The sequence below is a fragment of the Ceratina calcarata genome, unplaced genomic scaffold (genome assembly GCF_001652005.2).
Source record: "Ceratina calcarata isolate Rehan_Ccalc_2016 unplaced genomic scaffold, ASM165200v1 scaffold385, whole genome shotgun sequence".
In the NCBI taxonomy this organism is placed as follows: Eukaryota; Metazoa; Arthropoda; class Insecta; order Hymenoptera; family Apidae; genus Ceratina; species Ceratina calcarata.
The window spans coordinates 93,990-114,881 of NW_017161772.1; the positions used below are offsets into that span (position 1 = coordinate 93,990).

The following is a 20,892-nucleotide window of genomic DNA, read 5'->3' on the forward strand; positions in this document are numbered from 1 at the left end:
CTTCTATACTTTTTAGCACGTAGTTATGTATTATTAGCTTCGTTCTTCCGACGTCTGATTTCTTTTTAATTATAGCAAATGTGTTTTTCTAAGGTGCATAAATTTTTAGGATTGACTGTATAGCCAATACATCCTTAAGTTCACGGGGATACTTGCCGAAGAAACAGTGGAACTGTTTGACTATGTGTGAAAATAAAAGGGAAACGACATTTAGATCGCTTATCGAGGATCTCTATTGAGAATTGCATTCGTTTTATAGAGCACATAGACTCGTGAAATGGCTAACGGATCGCGCACGGAACTTCGCAATGCGAGACACTGCGTAGAACTAAGTAGTTATCCTTGCATTTCCACGCGGTTCTCTTGTCAGATCGGAATAATGATAGGCAATAAACAGGAGGCCAGTTCGCAGTCGAGAGGCGTAACGTGCATCGATACTTAACCCAGCCTATCAACCTCAGAAATCGAGACCATCAATTCCGCGACGCGTTATTACCAGCAACGTACGATCCCTTTTCGATACGATACCATCGATGATCTATGAATAAAATCCTCTAAAAATTCATCTGGGTATTACCGATTACTCTTGACAAAAAGTATACATCCAAATGCAATGAATCAACAAGGGCTATAATTATAATTGGTTCCTTATTGAATTCGATGAATGATTCCAAGATTTCTTAGTAAAACCACTGAATAATGAATTACTTTAGACAACAGTTTTTATTCATTCACCCTATACACATACACAACTGACAACATGCCAAAACAGGTTTTCTTAATGTGATTGTATTTAGATAAAATTTATTCAACTGTCACTCAGACTTGTATTTGAAATGTCGATCAAAGCCGGATTATAACAAGTCACGATGCGTACTTAATCTTTAAACAGCTTCGTTTCATTTATAATTACTATTAAACATAAAAATTGTTTGAAAAAATATTTTTAAACAATAGAGAAACAAAACGATATCAAAATTTCATTTTGTCAACTTCTACGATGGCGTAGCACGCCTGTATATAATATTCCATTAATATGATCGAGTTCCGCGTTGTTCCTCCCTATAATTGAATCGCGTTTCCTGTTTCCGTCGAATCCAACAAGCGCCAATCAAACCAGGCTCGATACTAGCCACGGCCACTCTACCACGCTCCTTTAATTCAATTTTCAAGTTGGCGGTTTTGATCGCCGATAGAAAATATCGTGTTCCCATCGCGTCCCGTCGTATTGGACCGCGGACTAACAACAATAGCAATTTGTTATACGGTTAACAGCCGGGGCGTTCGTTTCTAACTCGATTTCCAAGTTTCTCGCGGAAGTTCCGAGCGCGAAGTGGAGAGTGCCAGCCTGTTGAGGTAATATAGCATGGTCCCTGCTGGTCAGCGGATCGGTTGGACTGCGTCCAGTCGACCGGAGTCGAGGAAGGCAAGTGGGACTCCAGATACATACGTATAATGCTCCGAAATGTGTTCATAGAAGATATCTATACAGTATAAAAAGCGCTATGCGCCATATGTAACCTGCTGTACGATTCTCACTACGTTCACGATTCAATGATTTATATACATACTAATTCTTGGCTCGGAATACGATTCTATCTACAGTACAGATATTCGCACCGGGAACTTTCACCATTGATATTATGGGAACTTAGAGCGTTCCTCAAATTCCTATTTAGAGCGTTCCTAAATTCTGAAGTATATTTATAATACGTTTTAATAAAATATTTTTATGAGAGGTGAGATTTAATTCATTCACAGTCTAGAACTTGTTACTTAAACGTAGAAACTGTGTTTCTAATGTCCTGAAAAGAAGCTTTGTTCTCGAGCCACGAGTATGAATCTCCGCTCGAGTTTCGAGGCTGCAACAAGAGCAAACGTACTTACAATTTGGCTAAGCCGTGACACGTCTAAAGGACTCCATTTTTAGAACGCACGAGGGAGACGCTAAGTTATAATTCGGAACGCGAGGCTGGAGAACGTGAGTTAGTCACCGGGTGCGCATTTGCGTCGCACGTTTCCAGCGTCGTATCGTTATCATCATGGCGGTGTTGAAACGACAAAGAGGATGGGTCCGGTAGGTATCGGAACACGCAGGGATCGTAACCGCGAGCTTATCGCATCGCGTGCGCCGTTGGTTAGTCGCGGAGGGGTACTTGTTTGTTTCGTTCACCTGATCGTCGGAGAAGACACACTTGACGTTAATCCAACGGTGCGCCTTGACGGTGCAGTTGCAGCCGTCCATCGCGCATATCCCGGGCGGTGCACTCTCGATGTTACCAGGCAGAAACACGAGGCACCACAAAAACACCGACCATACGATCGCACGATCACACTTTAGCCCGTCGAGGGCACTGAACACTCTTCTTCTGCCGCTCATCTTCCCGGATTCCTCGACGCGATTCTCTGGAGAACAAAAGGTCGCGGTTGTTGCACTTCGGCAACCACGATCGATCGCCTTCGATTTTCCCTAGAGATCTTCTTCACATCGTTCACTAGCTCTCTCACCGATACCCGTACACCAGATACACTTTCATTCGGATTCGATACCCGTTTCTCGTGATCTTCAAACCGGTTTCATTTGTCTGGATCGATCGACGGATCGGACGCTCCGAAATCTTCCCGATGTCGCTGGTATCAATTATATATCGATCGAATCGCTTCGATCCAATATCTTTTCGGAACCGGATTTCTCTTCGAATTCGCGGGAGACCGGAACGCGTTCAAAAATAAAGAGATGAAAAGTGGACGGAAAACAGGCTCGAACGGGAATCCGCCGCGAGCAAAGTCTGAAACACGCGCGCGGACGGCTGGTTTCCGATGAGGTGGGGCACAACTAGAAGCCAGCTGACGCGATCATGACGGAGGTTGCTTTCAAACTGTGGTCGGTGGCATGCACGATCGGTGTCTCCTCCCCACCAAAGAACTGTGTTTCTTGCCTTGGCTTGCCTTGCTTCGCTCTCGCGTTACTCTCCCTCTTCGGCCTTTTAAAAGATAAAAGCCAACCATGAAGAGCGTGTGTTGGAGGCCAGACCGGAGGGGCGAACTCCGTTCGACACGCCGCCACACCGGTTCAACAGGGTTCGTTCCCTGTGCTCGAATTGGCGACAGAGGGAAAGGGATACGGTAGGGCTTATTGTTAGGACTGGGACACCAGTGTTCGAGCAGGTCGCGGGGTCGGTGCACTTGCTGCTTTCGCCCGAAGGGCCTGACCTTGACCAAGTTACTCGACCAAACAGATCTGTCCATCGCGAATCATGGATCCCCGTTACCGTGTTTTACGTAACACGTGTTTGTGTGCGGTTTCTGCGCTCGTGGGAGAGGAATCGTACCTGTTGATCCACTGTAGATATCAGTTCCTGTTCTTTATTACTTTCCCGGTTCATTTTTCACCCTAGAGAATATCGTCTGTGGTTTTGTTGGTATCTTGTTTTGATTCCGATTCTTATCATCAATTTTACTACATGCGATTCCGATTTAATAACAAATCAATTTCACAGTGTAATAAAAAATAAAAAATAAGAGAACTATGTGTAGTTCATTTCAAATTATAAAACCTGCGAACTCCTTAACATTGTAATACCAGCGTAGAAATTGAGAAAAGTGCAAAACGGTGAAATATGCTTCTTGTACAACGTGCAGTCCGTTCGAAACTCGAAACCCAGCCCGTGTTCGGGGCAGCGTAAAAACGAAACGAAAGCGTCTCTTCATGGTCACCGTCGGTTTCCATGGTAGACAGCGTTTCCCTAAAGTACCACCGCATCGTGGCACTTCGCTTTATGAGCAGAAAGTCCGCCTGGCCATTTAATTTCCCATGAGAAATTGCGCGTGTCCGTGCAGCTTCAACCGGCTGACTGAGTTGGCGCGGCTCGGCGTCCCGCCGTGTTCCGCGTCACACATGCGAAACGTCCATTCATTCATAACGCCCGTCTCAAACGAGGAAGCACCTGACGCCGACCGAAGTGGCCATTTCCGAAATGACCACGTGCTGACCATACGTCACATCGGTGCCGACCTTAAAGCCGGCAGCTCCCAATTTCAAACGGGCTATCCTACTGATGCGAACGCGCATCCAGGATACCGCCGAGTTCGATTTCGTTTCACGTTCCTTTCATCGATCTTCCTCTGTCTCGCATTACTCGGCGCAAATCGGTAAAATGAGACCCGCGCCAAGGATATTTCATGGCCTTGGTACCAGCGGACACGTATCGACGTTTATGACGAATGAATTCTCTATAATATTACCTTCCGGTCCTCTCTTGGTCGCGATCGATGCCATATTGTTTTAACACGTGATACAGTTTGTCCCAGTTTCACACAAAATGTGATTTAACATTATTAAAATTATGGTCATCATTCACTTATGATTTATTTCTTTACATGAAAATTAGTTATACTTTAATAAATTTCTCTGCAAAGTTAGCGACAAGTTTTGATTAAATTCCCTTCGGAAATTACTCGATACCGGTTTAGCCACCTGTTCCTTTGAACGCAGCCAAGTACGATTCTCGTTAAGAAGCCGTTCTCGTAGCTTAGGAACAGAATCGTTGAAGCGATGATGCCGTACAGTATAGGTAGCATGGCCGCAGTAGGCGAGCTACAGAGGGCAGAATTGCGACGTGATTGCGCCTTATTAGGAATGAGTCCGACGATGACTCGCTAGGGGAAACGGCGATTGTCTGGCTGCCAGAGGAGCATCGTCCTCAGCTCGTGATCTACCCAGACGAGATCCGCGAAACGGAGCACCAATTAGAGGCATCGCGGCTCGGGAACTCGTTCTAACGAGACGGCTACCTGAAACTCCTCGCGATCGCGACCCGGTTCGGGGCCACTTTTTGACCTACAATGTAACTCTGAAGCTTTCAAGTTTCCTTGCTTTCAAACTCGCTGCCTGTTCAACGGAACAGCTTGGAATTTAATTATGCAGAACGGAATGAAGTAGTTGGAATTTGTTAAGTTCCAGACTGGTAGATTGGAAATTTGATATTGATAAAAAAATTGTGACGGCACGAAACATTGACATTGTTCTGGGTTTCATCAGTCGTGTAATGTAATCGAAGAGATATTATTTTTTTATTTACAGTGGTCACTCGAACGAACGGCTTTTTCTGCGAGATTTTATCTCCTGCTCAACGGGAACCAGCGGAGGCCGTTTAGCGAGATGGTTACAGCCGGACAGTTTCGTGGATCCCTCGGTATGCGAGGCGCTTTACTCCAAGGACGAAATAAAGTGCGGATGCCCGGCCATCGTTACAATTCTCACCAGAGACCAATACGGGGACGTTGTTCATGTACCGAATTTGAAGGTATGGCAGCAACTACGCATCCTTCTCGAAATAGCCAATACATCAAATTCGCATGATTATCCATTACATTTTCTGCTATAATCAAGTCCTCGAATGAAGTGTGATAATTGATGAATCGTTTAGCACTGAGGACAGTTTTCATGCACAATTTCTTAGGTGGAAGTAAAAGCAGTTCCCATAGACAAGAAAGACGTAGGAGATTCGGACCGAACTTCCCAACCTGATCCCATGACCTTTGGTGGTCACCCTCAACCACCTTTGGATGTACCGTACGAGGTCACGATCAACAACAAGACCTGTTTCTACGCTATTACCATGATGAAGGCTTATCAGAATTATTCGTTCGAGGAACTAAGGTTTATGTCACCGACCGTAAAAAGGTCTATTGAAAGCATGCTAGTTAGACCCAACGGCGATGGGAGCTACAGCGCAACCTGGACACCGTCATCGGTTGGATGGTATTCTCTCATGGTCACAGTGGATGGATACAACATGGAGGATGTAAATATCGCATTCGAGTTTCTACATTGAAATCCACGATGTTTTGCAGTATTTTGATCATTGCGTCGTTTTGCGCAGAAATACAAAGTGGAGGTAAAAGAATCACCGCAAGGCATGCAACCGCCCACTCAGAACATGGTGAAGAAACCACAGCATCAACCGAGCAAGCTTCGAAAATTCGTAGCGAAGAATAGTGCCGGATTGAGGATCAGAGCTCATCCGTCTCTACAGAGCGAACAAATTGGTGTCGTTTCGGTTAACGACACTGTAGCCTTCATAGACGAAGTACGCGATTTTACTGCTTTCAATTAATTGCTTTAATCTCCTGGAACGTTACGCTCACATCTTTATTGAAACATCCGTTCTTTGCACCGTGACGTTGTTCCCTTTCATAGATTCACAACGACGATGGTATTTGGCTACGATTGAACGCTGAAACGATAAAGGAGTACTGCAGCAGCAGTCATTTAGAAGCTTGGTGTCTGCAGTACAATCAACATTTGGGAAAAACGTTGCTTCTTCCAGTAGAAGAGCCTAAATCGATTTTGGATCAAGTTATCAAAGAAACTATAATGCGCAAGAGACCTGAAATAGTCGACGAGTATGTCGCTCAATTCTTAGTAATTTGTTCCAAAGTTTTATCTGAATAGAATTTTAATGCTTCTAATAAAATTGGTTTAGTAAAAGGAAGACGGTTACGTTCGACGGTAGTAGAAGTATGGTTGTCGTAGTATGCGGAGCTTCCGGCCATAACATTCGAAATAAACCTCGATTAAACGCGGTACCGGTGGGAAAGTTAGCTCTTGGAAACTCAGTGACCATCCAGGAATATGTACGTTTCAATAATAGGGATAGAAATCGAAGAAGCATTCGATTAAAAAATCTTTGCTGCAGTTTGTCAACAGCGAAGGTACTTGGGTACGCATGGATGACGAATCGATGGCGAAGTATTGTTTTCGCAAAGGCCGGATACCTGAAGGCGAAGCTTGGTCGCTGGCGGTCAGTAAGCACGGAGTTACGTACATGAAGCTCGAACAAGACCTTGAGAACGATCCGATCGAGAAAAAACCTACCATGCAAGATCCGTCCGATTCGCCCAACCACAAAGGCTTCGATTTTTCTATGCCTTCCGTGAGTCACGAGGGCTTCAATTTCACCGCGCAAAATTTTACACCAGGTACAGCCGAATCTGGAGAGGGTAGTAATACAAATCCGTTCGTTTTTGGTTCATACAACCAGCACGATTCTCCAGGTACCATTGCCCGGGAGCAATGCTCGTTTGAATTAATTCCGCGCATCATTCATTTTCCTTATTCTGCAATTCAGGAAGCGATAAGCTTACGTCGGAAAAGACTGAAGTTTCGCCAAAGTTTTCCAAGCCTCATTCCAAGGAGAGAGTAGCAAAGGAGAGAGAAAGGGAAGGAGGCGGCGGGAAATTGAGCGTTTTGCAGAAATGGCTGAGAGGGGACGATAAGTGCCACGGAGAGAAAAGAAACTCCCCCGGCAGGTGGGTGGGAAAAAACGAGTGACGAATCGCGCGCAGTTAGATTAGTTTCGTCATATAGTTTTGGTATTTGCAGGGACTTTTCCGAATTCGTCGGGGTGTCTGTCAAGGAGCTGGTAAAAGCGATAGGCGAGAGTCGAGCGAACGGTAATGGGCCAACGCCACCGGAGACGCCGAGAAGATTATCGAGAAGCTCATCGCCGAAGAATCCCCAAGGTGGGTCACCAAGATTTAACAGCCCATCCTCTAGTCCGGTCCTAATACCCGGTACGTATACGCTTTATTTGTAACATATATAGTAAACGAATCGCTGCTATACTCTACGACAGTCTACTAAAGTTCTATTGTCTTTTTCTTTTACTTAATAATCTTACTGTTGATCTCGTAAATTCATGTGTGTGTCTTACTTCACACTTTTGGCACCTTAACTGGTCCGAGGAGGGAATCATTTCAGAAGCTGAGAGACCCGATATTAATAATTGTGAGATCGCGTACCGCCCCGCAGATATTTTTATATTATATTCTATCAGATGAAATTAATGATTAGAGTGAACCATTAAGTTTGAATAAGTCACACCTTTCCGGTTAATGTTATTCTATAGTCGATGAACGTTAGGCTATAAATATATACACAAATTAAGATCTTTGTCGGATTAGTTATAACAAAATAGTGATGTTGCTCTTAGCTGGGTCCAGTCGGCAACCAGTTGGTTCTGGTAATTGCCTCTTCCCTCCTGCTGCTCATGCACCAGGTACTCGCTCCTTTCCTACTCGACATAATCCTCAGTCTGTACAGTTAAGAATAGTGTATAGTGTTTAATTGTTAATTGTTCGGAACACGTATTACTGAATTACACCGATCACCCGAAAAATTTATATAGAAAAAACACACAATAGCACTGTAGATTCTTCTTGTTGATGTATGAACACCAGACATGATCAAAATGCATGCTGATCATAGTATACTATTTTTAATAATAATAAAAGCAGTCATATACATTGCACGTGCAAGCTAAAGTTTACAAGATAGAGATTAAGATTAACAGCGCACGCACAGAGGTGGTAGCTTGCAAATAGGTCATAGCACATCACATACGAATTCTACAAGTACCTAATTGAAAATTATCAGGTGGGAGATCAGGTTTAATAGGAGGGGGAGACAGTATCAGTAGCAGCCCTGTGCTCTGTGGCTCCCCTCGAAGTGTTGCTCTCTCCCCATTAGGTAAGAAATGCAATACACATTAATACTCTCTGACTCTGTACATATATGTACACCTGAACTTAATACTTACGATTAGATTCAAATCTAAACAATTACTTTTTTTCAAATCACATATGTATACATGTAACACAATCAATCAATTCATTCGAACTTCCGCTTTTTCATTCACTCACGCGATAGACTCGCACGACTTACATTGCACGAAGTTAATGCGAATGTCACGTTAAATCTGTTCGATTCTTTTCTACACATATCCATGGTTGCTCATGAAAAGCAAGGTGAGATAATAATATCCTTGCGTTTAAAAGAGAAAAGTTAATAGCTAGTATAAAATAATTTGTAAAGAAATGCGATTGCCGTGTACGAAGATGTGATTTCTCTTTTTCAAGTTTCGGGTGGGATGATAGATAGCATCACGTCGCAGCGACGAGGATCAACGCAAAGCGACACAAGTGCCTTGGTCAGTAGTTTAACAAGGGATCCTTCGCAATCTCCAAGTGCTGTCAGCACGACTGCCAATACTCGCGATCTCTCTCCAAGCCCGAGTTGTAGTTCTTTACACATGAGATCCGAGGGTAGTATAGCTAGTCCACCTGATACTCCGAAGCAAGAGGGCGGAGTAAGTCATCGAACGTTTATAATTTTACTTTTCTTCGAGTTGCGAATTTTTAACTATGAAACTGACGTCGAGCTCATGATCTTATAATTGTCTACTTTTATCGAAGGATTCTCAAGAGAGCCCTAGGAAAGTTTCCCAAGCACAGACGCAAACAAGTCCCGAGAGTGCGACTACGGCTATGAAAGGACATTTCAGCATCGGTACCACTGGCCCGAAAGATGTTCCGAAAATAACTAGAAGAGATCACGCGAAGGTAGTGAAAACCAGGACGAAACGCACGATGTCACCGACGAATACACAGCAAAGTCCGAGTCGGACATTGAACTCGAGCAAGGATAAAGTGAAAGAGGCAATTAGCCCGTCAGTTGCAGAGTGTTTAAGAGCCGTGTTTGCAGCGTTCCTTTGGCACGAAGGGATCGTGCACGACGCGATGGCCTGCGCCAGTTTCCTCAAGTTTCATCCCAGTTTACCGAAGCAGGGCGCGCTCGTTGTTACCAGACAAACAGTGATACAGTCTGCAGACAAACAGAAACAAGAGCAGAAAGCCAGACAAAGACACTCCGTGGAAGTGATCAACGCTGGAAACTACTTATACATACAGCCCAGTACGGTCGAAGCTTTAACGCGGTCGGCCGCGAACGCAAACGCAAACAGGAACCGAAAGAAACAGAAAACAATAATTAAAGAGGAAGTTCAGGAAAACGGGAAGTTGGACTCCCTACCGGAGTTTCAAACGGTCGCGGTGTTGCCCCCCGCGCTAAAAAGTTTGGTATTCTTATGGGAAGAACTTAGTACCAATTGTCTTCAAACAATCGAGCAACAAACGATGAAATTGAGCAAACGACCGGAGAAACGACCTCGGGAAGATAAACTGAAGGAACGCGAGAAGAAAAGCAGCAGAAAGAAGAAGGAATGGAAACCAGTTGGTAGAGCGAACGGGTCCGACGTGTTAGGAGAAATAGAGCGGGATACGATTTGCGAATTGTGCGGTATGACGTTCCCGCATCCAGTGACGTACCATATGAAAATAATGCATCCTGGTTGTGGGTGGCAAGCGGGAGGAAAGGGTTACAACAGTTGGGGCAACTATTGTATCGGTTGGGCAGGAAATTGCGGCGACGGTGGAGTCGGTGGAAATTCGTGGTATCTCATGTGCGATACATGTCGGGATAAATACCTGCGTGCTCGAAAACTTAAACTCGCAAAGAAATTTTTAACTGGAATGTCGAAGAAAAAGAACGGTTCCAGCAAAACCGTGTCGCCACTTAGCAGTCCTAACGGAAACGAGACGCATATTATCATGAAGAACAATGCTATGTTCCTCTTAGACCTGGCTAGTGCGTCAGGACTGAGCATTCCGAAGCAACAGAGAAGACCCTCACAGACGTTGTCCTCTGTGGCAGAAAACTACAGTCCTCCAGAAGCAGCTGGACCTTTCCCACCGACCGGACCATTCCAGTGTTTGCAAGGTTTAGGCGTTCTTCATTCACAGAGTCACGACGAAAGGTACTACGAAGAAACACTGAGACGCCAAAACGGACATCAAACTTCTTATGAAGGAAACAATATTATGGCTAATACTACCAATGGAAGGGTAAGTAATCGATATTTCTGTTGAAGCACATATACTCTCATAACTCGTTTTACAGCCTTTATCGGAGTGTCCCATGAGTGACAGCGACAGTGAAAGTGGAAAAGGTCGCGGGGTGTTCCATCGATCTGTATCGATGTCCACCGGTGCGCCTTGGACCAGAAATTCGAATGACGGTAGAATAGTAATGATGCGAAAACGAAACAACAGTAGCAGCGAGATGAATACTGGTATGCAAACTACTTGACACAATAATTGAATTATTAAATAACGGAATTAAAGAATCTGTGTCTTTTTTATAATAGATACCGGGTCCTCCCTTTTATGTTACCCCTCGGCGGCATTGCAAAAGTTAGTGCCATCAATGAATCAATCGGCAATTGTGTCGACAACTCAAGAAGAGGTCACGAATAACGATAGAATAGAAATCCTTATGAGACCAGTAATGCTATTTGTTCTTCAACAACATAACTTACAACACTTGCAACTTGCGATGAAGCAAGCGGTAAGACGTGCTGCTTGCAGAGTTTACGCAATGCAAGCGCTAAACTGGTTGCTAAGAAGTGTAACGCAACCAATTTGTCTTCATGATTTATTATGGTGGTTTGTTGCGTCGTTAACACCTGCAGTGCCAACCGACATTGCTGATTCGAATGATGAGGACAATAAAACTGATAAAAAAGATGATCATGTAAGTCCGTTGGATTACTATTATTAATCTTCTTATAAATTTTTTATTGACTTAATGGCACATTAATGTTTTCAGGAAATGATTGGTGTGTGTGAACATCCTTTGAGCGACCTTCTTATAGCGGGTGAATCTGTTAATCCATTACCTTCAGTGTTTCATACGCTGCTACAAACTATTGCAGATTTGATGCTCTTACCACCGCCTGGTATGCATTTAACTTCTCTATACTATTATTTATCTACATACTTTAATCCAAGATGAGAAAAAATTTAATAATTCACTCTTTAGGTTCTCCATTACAACAAGCCGCTATTCGATGCTGGGGCATTAAATTCACACCTGCGGATCATATGTTCCTTCACAGAAGTCACGTTTTCAGTAACATCAGTAAAATATTATCAAGATCGGAAGAAGAAGAGGACGTCACAGTGAGCATGCATGAAAGCCATCAATCGATTCATTCCCAACAAGTTAGCGGTTGCGTCGAAGCCTTGAAAGATTTAACGTGTGGCGCAGAAATTAAAGCCTCGAGCAGACAAGCTATGATAGCTAGCTTGACTGATAATTCGACAGAAACCTTCTGGGAATCGGGTGACGAAGATCGGAACAAAACTAAAACCATTACGGTCATCTGTAGTGCTCGTTCTATTCCTTGGATAGTGTACATACATATTGATAACTGTCGTGATCTAACGGTAAGTTCTATAATTGATTCTATCCCTGTACGTTATTTTTATACTCATTGCGTTTATGCTACAGCACAAAGTATCCAGCGTAACATTTCAATCGGGTAATAACGTTGACGAAATGATTAAATTGAGAACTGTAGAAGTCGAGAGTCGATTTGCTGGTTGGATTAAGTGCGCAGTTACTGGTAAATATTTTTTATCATATGAAATCATTATGCGGATGTTCGGGTATAAAATTATATTTTTTCTTATAGATCCATATCATGTCATTATAGGCCTTAAACTAAAAGGCCCAGATAATTCTCTGCGTGTTCGGCAGATACGAATATTAGGTGCAATTGAAGGAGAATCTTTAAAGATTGGAAAGCAGTTGAACGCGCAGACCATTCAACAAAGAAATTGTGAAGCAGAAACATTAAAAGTTTTCCGTTTAATTACTTCCCAGGTATTTTTTCAATTATATGTAATTTTTATCTATTATTTATACATTTTACTTAAAAACTAATATTTTCAGGTGTTCGGTAAACTCATACAGGGTGATCAACAACAACAAAACATGGATACTGCAGAAGGTGCTAACGAAGACTTGGAAGATAGTAATGATCTCCGGGAGCATATGGTTGGCATTTTGTTCAGTAGAAATAACTTGACGCATTTACAAAAGCAAGTTTGTTCGCATATTGTCCAAGCTATCCAGAAAGAAACTATACGCTTAAGAGAAGAATGGGAGACGTTATTATGTTCTCCGACTCCTGCTAACAGCTTGCTAAGCGATAACAGCGATTTGCCGAAAGCAGCCGATACGTATTGCTTCGAAATGTTATCTATGGTGCTAGCATTAAGCGGTAGTTCGGTAGGGCAATATTATTTGTCACACCAGTACGGATTATTGAAAGACTTATTAAGTTTACTACACACTGGATCAGCGAGAGTGCAACGTCAAGTATGTATCTCATTTATCATTCCCATTCTTGTGTTTTTATTTCTGCTAAGGTCTTTAATCATTCAATTTTTATTATCTAGGTAACGTCTTTGTTGAAGAGAATCCTACCAGAAATCAAGCCGGAAGCATTAGCTAACGTCATTGGTGTCAAACGATTACCGCCTACAGATTTCAGTATTGTGTCTGCGGCGAATAATGGTTTTACCCATAGTTCAGAATTTGACGAACATTCCCCAGGAATTCTCGACGTTTTTTTAAGTTGCATAGCTAAAGCGCTGACAGTTCAAGTTAAAGCGAAAGGGAAAGAAAGCAGTGGGAAAGCTTTGCAAACTGCTTCGTTAGCCACTAGCATTCATCCAAAGAGTCAAGTTGGCGCAAGATGGTGGTTGAGAGGTTGTATGACTCGAAAATTAGCCGAAGAGATAATACAACTTTTGAAGGACATGGCATCGGTATGTTAAGATAAAGCTTAAATTTTGAATATATTATTATTATTTACATTCTTTTAGGGAAAGTTATCAGAAGTTTGGGCATCTATAACTAAAGCAGCAATCGCGGAGAACATATTAAATCTTACAAGATTGGATGAGAAGAGCCGTGATCCTGCAGAGTGCCTAAAAACTTCAACATTGTGGCTCGCCCTTTCTTCTTTGTGCGTTCTAGATTCCGATCATGTTGAAAGATTATCTTCGGGCCAATGGAGCGGCGCTGAAGGACAGCCACCACCGCCTCGAGTATGAATATTAGAAGAATTTTTTACGAATTTAAACACATACTTCTCATACATAATATTCTACGATTTTTTTCAGCCAACATGTAGTAACCACGACGATGGAGAAACGACAGCAATTATTCAATGCAATGTTTGCGGAAACTTATGCGCAGAGTGCGATAGAATTTTACATTTGCACAGAAGAACGCGAATGCACATGAGACAAGTTTGTAAGGAAGAAGAGGAAGCAATACGCGTGGATCTCCACGAAGGTTGTGGACGAACGAAACTGTTCTGGATTCTCGCTCTTGCCGATAGCAGAACGTTAAAAGCATTAGTAGAATTTCGTGACGGATCACCGAGGAAACCCGTTGGTGCAACGTCTGGGATCTGCAGATTTTGCGGTACCACTGGTAATACAGGTCTGTTGGCGGTGGGGAATATTTGTGCGGATCACGATTGCCAGGAGCACGGTAAAAACGCGTGCAGTAAAGTGCACCCATGCGGGCATATCTGCGGAGGAGTCCGAAACGAGAAAACTTGTCTACCCTGTCTACATAGATGTCTTCCGGGTAGCAATTTGAAACAAGACGCTGATGACATGTGCATGATTTGCTTCACGGAAGCTCTGTCGGCTGCGCCTGCGATTCAGTTGCAGTGCGGACACGTTTTCCATCTGCATTGCTGCAGACACGTTCTGATGAAGAGATGGGTAGGACCTAGGATAACTTTCGGGTTTTCTCTTTGTCCTATTTGTAAAGTACCCATGGAACATCCTACTCTAGCCGATCAATTGATCAGCATAAAAGAACTTTATGAAGACGTCAGGAGAAAGGCCTTAATGCGATTGGAATACGAAGGCTTGCACAAGTAAGTAACGAGTTTGAAATTAAAAACTTAAAAACATATCTAAATGACTGTTAAATGTTTCAGAGCTGAAGCAGCTTTTGGAGCGAGTGGAAGATACCATCAAGATCCTGCTGCATACGCAATGGAACGATACGCGTATTACGTTTGTTACAAATGTCAGAAGGCCTATTATGGTGGTGAAGCACGTTGTGACGCACAAGTAGGCGGAGAGACGTTCGATCCTACAGAATTAGTCTGCGGAGGTTGCAGCGACGTGGCAAGGGCTCAGATGTGTCCGAAGCACGGGGCAGACTTCCTAGAGTACAAGTGTCGTTATTGTTGCTCAGTGGCAGTCTTCTTTTGCTTTGGGACTACACACTTCTGTAAACCCTGCCACGACGACTTCCATCGAGTCACCACCATCCCGAAGGGCGAACTGCCTTCGTGTCCTGCAGGTAAACTCACTTCCTGTTTTCCTACTCAAATACTCTTTTCCTCTTACGGTTTCGAAATTGTACGTAAATACGATTGTTAATAGGACCTAAAGCAAAACAACTTGAAGGGGACGAGTGCCCGCTACATGTAAAACATCCGTCGACTGGAGAAGAATTCGCACTTGGTTGCGGTATTTGCCGTAATCCGCATACTTTTTAAAACATAGAAATAACTTAATGCGAGATATAATTCTCTCATTGTCTCTTCGGGATGACAGAATTGGTAACTCTTGTTGAATCTTATCAATGCAAGTATACTAACATGAGTAAGTGGATATATAGTTCGATACAACCATCCTCACACAACTGAATACGTGGTTTGAAGTGCTATGTGTATATCGACATTCAAGAATTCTTATAATGATCATACAGTGGAATTGATGCAATATGGAAGATGCAAGAGGAATCAAATAAACAGAACTAGCAGAATAACTATGATCACGAATCAGATTCTGATGATGCGTGAAGCTATAATACTTGTTAAGTATTGCATAAGTCGTTTTTATTGGTAATTCTGGAGATTACCGAAACGCGTAGATAAATGAGAATGAAAGCTCTACGTATATTAAACTTCCATGCAGAAAAGAGAAAAGAAGAAAAAATGAGAGCTTACACGTGCATAAGTCATACAAAGCGTAGTGATTTTTGGTAAAATATTGTAGAGTATAAGCGATTAATATAATTCTCTAGGCTATTTAAGAAATATTTAATTATTATCGACAATGATCCTAATAAATTATATACGNACGATGGAGAAACGACAGCAATTATTCAATGCAATGTTTGCGGAAACTTATGCGCAGAGTGCGATAGAATTTTACATTTGCACAGAAGAACGCGAATGCACATGAGACAAGTTTGTAAGGAAGAAGAGGAAGCAATACGCGTGGATCTCCACGAAGGTTGTGGACGAACGAAACTGTTCTGGATTCTCGCTCTTGCCGATAGCAGAACGTTAAAAGCATTAGTAGAATTTCGTGACGGATCACCGAGGAAACCCGTTGGTGCAACGTCTGGGATCTGCAGATTTTGCGGTACCACTGGTAATACAGGTCTGTTGGCGGTGGGGAATATTTGTGCGGATCACGATTGCCAGGAGCACGGTAAAAACGCGTGCAGTAAAGTGCACCCATGCGGGCATATCTGCGGAGGAGTCCGAAACGAGAAAACTTGTCTACCCTGTCTACATAGATGTCTTCCGGGTAGCAATTTGAAACAAGACGCTGATGACATGTGCATGATTTGCTTCACGGAAGCTCTGTCGGCTGCGCCTGCGATTCAGTTGCAGTGCGGACACGTTTTCCATCTGCATTGCTGCAGACACGTTCTGATGAAGAGATGGGTAGGACCTAGGATAACTTTCGGGTTTTCTCTTTGTCCTATTTGTAAAGTACCCATGGAACATCCTACTCTAGCCGATCAATTGATCAGCATAAAAGAACTTTATGAAGACGTCAGGAGAAAGGCCTTAATGCGATTGGAATACGAAGGCTTGCACAAGTAAGTAACGAGTTTGAAATTAAAAACTTAAAAACATATCTAAATGACTGTTAAATGTTTCAGAGCTGAAGCAGCTTTTGGAGCGAGTGGAAGATACCATCAAGATCCTGCTGCATACGCAATGGAACGATACGCGTATTACGTTTGTTACAAATGTCAGAAGGCCTATTATGGTGGTGAAGCACGTTGTGACGCACAAGTAGGCGGAGAGACGTTCGATCCTACAGAATTAGTCTGCGGAGGTTGCAGCGACGTGGCAAGGGCTCAGATGTGTCCGAAGCACGGGGCAGACTTCCTAGAGTACAAGTGTCGTTATTGTTGCTCAGTGGCAGTCTTCTTTTGCTTTGGGACTACACACTTCTGTAAACCCTGCCACGACGACTTCCATCGAGTCACCACCATCCCGAAGGGCGAACTGCCTTCGTGTCCTGCAGGTAAACTCACTTCCTGTTTTCCTACTCAAATACTCTTTTCCTCTTACGGTTTCGAAATTGTACGTAAATACGATTGTTAATAGGACCTAAAGCAAAACAACTTGAAGGGGACGAGTGCCCGCTACATGTAAAACATCCGTCGACTGGAGAAGAATTCGCACTTGGTTGCGGTATTTGCCGTAATCCGCATACTTTTTAAAACATAGAAATAACTTAATGCGAGATATAATTCTCTCATTGTCTCTTCGGGATGACAGAATTGGTAACTCTTGTTGAATCTTATCAATGCAAGTATACTAACATGAGTAAGTGGATATATAGTTCGATACAACCATCCTCACACAACTGAATACGTGGTTTGAAGTGCTATGTGTATATCGACATTCAAGAATTCTTATAATGATCATACAGTGGAATTGATGCAATATGGAAGATGCAAGAGGAATCAAATAAACAGAACTAGCAGAATAACTATGATCACGAATCAGATTCTGATGATGCGTGAAGCTATAATACTTGTTAAGTATTGCATAAGTCGTTTTTATTGGTAATTCTGGAGATTACCGAAACGCGTAGATAAATGAGAATGAAAGCTCTACGTATATTAAACTTCCATGCAGAAAAGAGAAAAGAAGAAAAAATGAGAGCTTACACGTGCATAAGTCATACAAAGCGTAGTGATTTTTGGTAAAATATTGTAGAGTATAAGCGATTAATATAATTCTCTAGGCTATTTAAGAAATATTTAATTATTATCGACAATGATCCTAATAAATTATATACGTAGGTAAATTATGTATGTGAATGAAGTGTGTTATTTAAAAATGTGAATTACATTATGATGGATACATAGATTAAAGAAAAACGAAATCGAATTCCAAATGGATGTTTATGATCCGTATTATATATATAATACGAATTTGCATTCGCATTATAACATTCAGTATAGTCATACATTGCATTTCTCGTCACTTAATCACTTTTATTTGTTTTTCTACTTTTCCAAAGGGATAGTCTGCGCGCTATCATGCCTTTGACGTTACGTATTTATTTATCGGTGTAATTGCCTTGTATGTATTAAGTATGTATATTACGAGCGTTGTTTGTGAAACGATAGAGTCATTGTTTATATATATTCGTATACGAATGAGATAGCGTGTGAAGAATAATCGCGAACATTGAACGCAGATTGTTATTATTTGTGTCTTGATCTAGTGCAGATTAAATGAAAGTAATGATTGCGAAAAAATATGTCTACGACTTACCTCTATAGCTGGTTTTCCTGTAGTATTCTTGGCACTCCCACTGTGTGAATGACACTTGTTTGTTTCTATGATATTATAAAACGAACCGAATAATGAGCGCGCGCACTAATTAGACAAATCTCTATGTATATCCTAAACTAGTTTCACAGTCAAAAGATTTCTTCACGCAATTTTAATTCACTCGTCACTATCCTCTCCGTCTTCTTCTCTCATCCTTCTGTTTGAATATGGTAATGAGACAATTCGAGAATTAAAATCGCGCGCATTTTTCGACTGCCGACCAATCGATCCAAGATGGAGGCCGTGCAATAGCGCCGCGACACGGCAGTTCCAAGCAGTTCGTCTCAAGCAGTGCGAGGTGTAACGTGTGTGTGTGGTGCGCGCGATCCTGACGTTTTTCGCCTTGATCAGCGGTAAGTAGCCTTTATTTACGAGTCGTGTAACAATAGTTATATAATTCCGAAGTCGTGTGAATCGCGTACGCCCGTACATTGGACAGCCTTAGGTGGGAGATATTAGTTTCCCAGTGGGAAACCGATCGTGCAATCGCTCTCGGTCGGAGATGATCTCCTACGCACGTTCGTGCCACCCCGCTAGCACTGCTGTCAACTCGCTCTGTTTATTTTTATCACGAATTCGAGCCAATTACAAGTCGGCGGATAGTTTTATTGGAAAAAATTACATGATTCCTCGGCTCAAACGAGAATCGTCCAGTCATTATTTTACAGTAATTTACTTGATTCATCACGCGATTCTTTTACGGTACGGTCTATAAAAAAACAACAGACGGATCATCTACATTCGGATGATGATCGCATCCGGTATATCTCCCCTTTGACTCGTCTCCCCGAATATTCTCGCGAAATTAGATTGTCACGGCACCCGAATTCTTGCCTAGTTGTCGTCTGCTGTGTCGATACTTAACCTCACTTTGCACACTTAACTCGGAGTGCTGTCAAGTTATAGACGCCTCCGAGGCTAAGTGGTCCTTGAAATCTGGAAGTCGATAGAATCCATAGAACAAGGCGCTTTTCTGTTTTATCGTCTAGCTTTAGAAACAATAGAACCATCCCCGAAGCATGCATTTAACCTTCTGCAATGCCATGTGACTCGGAAGTTACAATGCTCATACGTCTATTGCCAAAATGTTATTACATTTTATTATCGCTGTAGTATTAATGGTACATCATACTACTGGCACCAAGACTCATTAGTTATTAGTAAGTAGAAAATAAGAATCATGATCTTTTTGTTCGTACTGTGTTCAAACGAAATTGTAATCATTTCTCACAAGTCCGTTCAAAGATATCGATGTTCCTTTCCTGTTGATGTTAAACGTGTTGTTGAGACTCCCGCTGTTCGATAAACTTTAATATTAATCACCATGTCTGGTGAATCATGATGAAAGTCAATGCCACAACCGTAACTCCTGTGATAAATTATTGCCTCGTATGGCAAGTGTCAGGGTGTAGTAGGAGAGCATGCAACTCAAGTATTGATAAAATTACAATGACTATCTTGAGTTTTGTAATTCCGATGCCTGCACGTTCGTTTAGCATTACACGATTTGACGTGTTTGCGGTGAATCGATGGACCCGATATTGGTAACCGGACGGTGTGGTAGTTACGGCCATGGCATTCCAACGGGGAACGTATTTTGTGGGAGTTATTCGGATTCACGTGAAACTGGTTTTAAGCACGTGTGTGCCACGCGGTCTAATGCATTTCACGCATCACACGCATTCGTGCGTCGAGCACGCGCCCGTCGTGCACGTTGCGTTGCGGTTCGCATACGCACACACTGTCTCTCAACAGACCGCACTTTGTTGATGACAATGAATGACTCGTTCTTGTCTGCTTCCGTTTTCTCGGGAAATATCGCAACTCGTACCAATGCATTATGCTATTCCTGAAGTAGCATATTTAGAATTATGAACATAAAACGAATCGTAACACATTTCATTCCTCATTCATTTTCATTGTATTTTATAAATATTTATGACGCTATAAACTATGTCCCTGAAGCTTTGAATTACATCCAGACTTGGGAATTGGATGAAGGCACCAGGCAATCGCAATATCGCGTTCATTTTCGCGTTCAATTAATCCGACAAGCTCTCTGTATTTGATGAAATCCGAATGCCGTGCTCGATGGTCAACACGGCAGTAATCTCTATGATTACTGCAGCGGCATGGGACTGTCGCGATTGAAGTCAACTTTGCCGGTACTCCGGAAAACCAGTTTTACTCAGAGATCATTCTGTCCCGTTATTTTTACTGAATCGTATGCATTACGCCCGTGCCATATGTCGCAGCCGGTACGTACCCGCACGATGTCGTGTCGAAGGCACATATTCCAAAAACCTTCATCGTTTCCGAATGAAATCGATTCCAGCCGACACTGAATTCAAATTTATTTGATACATATCAGTACATTTTCGCTTTCTAGCGATGCTTATCTTCGTTTTATCATTTTTTGAAAGGAAGAATATGTGGAACGTAAAATGTTACTGGCTTTCGATTTCTAATAAGGAATTCTTTTTATAGTTTTTACGTTTTGTTGTATCTATTA

At 42.5% G+C, this 20,892-nt stretch overlaps 4 protein-coding genes across 9 annotated transcripts in view; 3 read left to right on the forward strand and 1 right to left on the reverse strand.

The window, feature by feature from the left end:
• The window catches only part of LOC108625983 (uncharacterized), a 24,885-nt gene extending 21,983 nt beyond the window's left edge, over positions 1-2,902 (reverse strand). Inside the window, exon 1 of the mRNA XM_018026372.2 lies at positions 2,174-2,902. Coding sequence (XP_017881861.1) covers positions 2,174-2,380 — 207 coding nt within the window. The 5' untranslated portion in view covers positions 2,381-2,902. The remainder of the gene's footprint in view (positions 1-2,173) is intronic.
• Positions 1-15,860, forward strand: part of LOC108625982 (E3 ubiquitin-protein ligase MYCBP2-like) — a 54,654-nt gene extending 38,794 nt beyond the window's left edge. The window contains exons 2-25 of one of the 6 annotated variants that reach the window (XM_018026368.2): positions 5,084-5,306; positions 5,463-5,807; positions 5,886-6,092; positions 6,203-6,408; positions 6,489-6,639; positions 6,702-6,984; positions 7,134-7,314; positions 7,373-7,578; positions 7,998-8,063; positions 8,441-8,533; positions 8,923-9,152; positions 9,259-10,746; positions 10,802-10,973; positions 11,049-11,434; positions 11,510-11,639; positions 11,723-12,129; positions 12,194-12,308; positions 12,378-12,568; positions 12,638-13,066; positions 13,147-13,518; positions 13,576-13,800; positions 13,876-14,648; positions 14,712-15,082; positions 15,166-15,860. In XM_018026368.2, coding sequence (XP_017881857.2) covers positions 5,084-5,306; positions 5,463-5,807; positions 5,886-6,092; positions 6,203-6,408; positions 6,489-6,639; positions 6,702-6,984; positions 7,134-7,314; positions 7,373-7,578; positions 7,998-8,063; positions 8,441-8,533; positions 8,923-9,152; positions 9,259-10,746; positions 10,802-10,973; positions 11,049-11,434; positions 11,510-11,639; positions 11,723-12,129; positions 12,194-12,308; positions 12,378-12,568; positions 12,638-13,066; positions 13,147-13,518; positions 13,576-13,800; positions 13,876-14,648; positions 14,712-15,082; positions 15,166-15,281 — 7,366 coding nt within the window. In that variant the 3' untranslated portion in view covers positions 15,282-15,860. Of the gene's footprint in view, positions 1-5,083; positions 5,307-5,462; positions 5,808-5,885; positions 6,093-6,202; positions 6,409-6,488; positions 6,640-6,701; positions 7,060-7,133; positions 7,315-7,372; positions 7,579-7,997; positions 8,064-8,440; positions 8,534-8,922; positions 9,153-9,258; positions 10,747-10,801; positions 10,974-11,048; positions 11,435-11,509; positions 11,640-11,722; positions 12,130-12,193; positions 12,309-12,377; positions 12,569-12,637; positions 13,067-13,146; positions 13,519-13,575; positions 13,801-13,875; positions 14,649-14,711; positions 15,083-15,165 lie in introns of all 6 variants that reach the window. The other 5 variants (XM_018026366.2, XM_018026367.2, XM_026814401.1 and 2 more) reach the window with 5 other exon arrangements.
• Positions 15,861-15,874: 14 nt separating this feature from the next.
• On the forward strand, positions 15,875-18,432 carry LOC113464470 (E3 ubiquitin-protein ligase MYCBP2-like). The gene is made up of 3 exons (XM_026814407.1): positions 15,875-16,621; positions 16,685-17,055; positions 17,139-18,432. Exons 1-3 carry the CDS (start codon positions 15,963-15,965, stop codon positions 17,252-17,254), a joined length of 1,146 nt encoding a protein of 381 aa, XP_026670208.1. The 5' UTR covers positions 15,875-15,962; the 3' UTR covers positions 17,255-18,432.
• A 207-nt stretch (positions 18,433-18,639) lies between these two features.
• Positions 18,640-20,892, forward strand: part of LOC108625979 (WD repeat-containing protein 47) — a 35,606-nt gene continuing 33,353 nt past the window's right edge. Inside the window, exon 1 of the mRNA XM_026814404.1 lies at positions 18,640-18,733. The gene's annotated coding sequence lies outside the window, so the exon portion shown is untranslated. The remainder of the gene's footprint in view (positions 18,734-20,892) is intronic.

Bases quoted from the DNA above. Each gene is read 5' to 3' on its own strand.
- LOC113464470 (XM_026814407.1), top strand. From the start codon at position 15,963: ATGCACATGAGACAAGTTTGTAAGGAAGAAGAGGAAGCAATACGCGTG. The intron at 16,622-16,684 runs GTAAGTAACGAG...TAAATGTTTCAG, and splicing joins GAATACGAAGGCTTGCACAA to AGCTGAAGCAGCTTTTGGAG. The intron at 17,056-17,138 runs GTAAACTCACTT...GATTGTTAATAG, and splicing joins ACTGCCTTCGTGTCCTGCAG to GACCTAAAGCAAAACAACTT.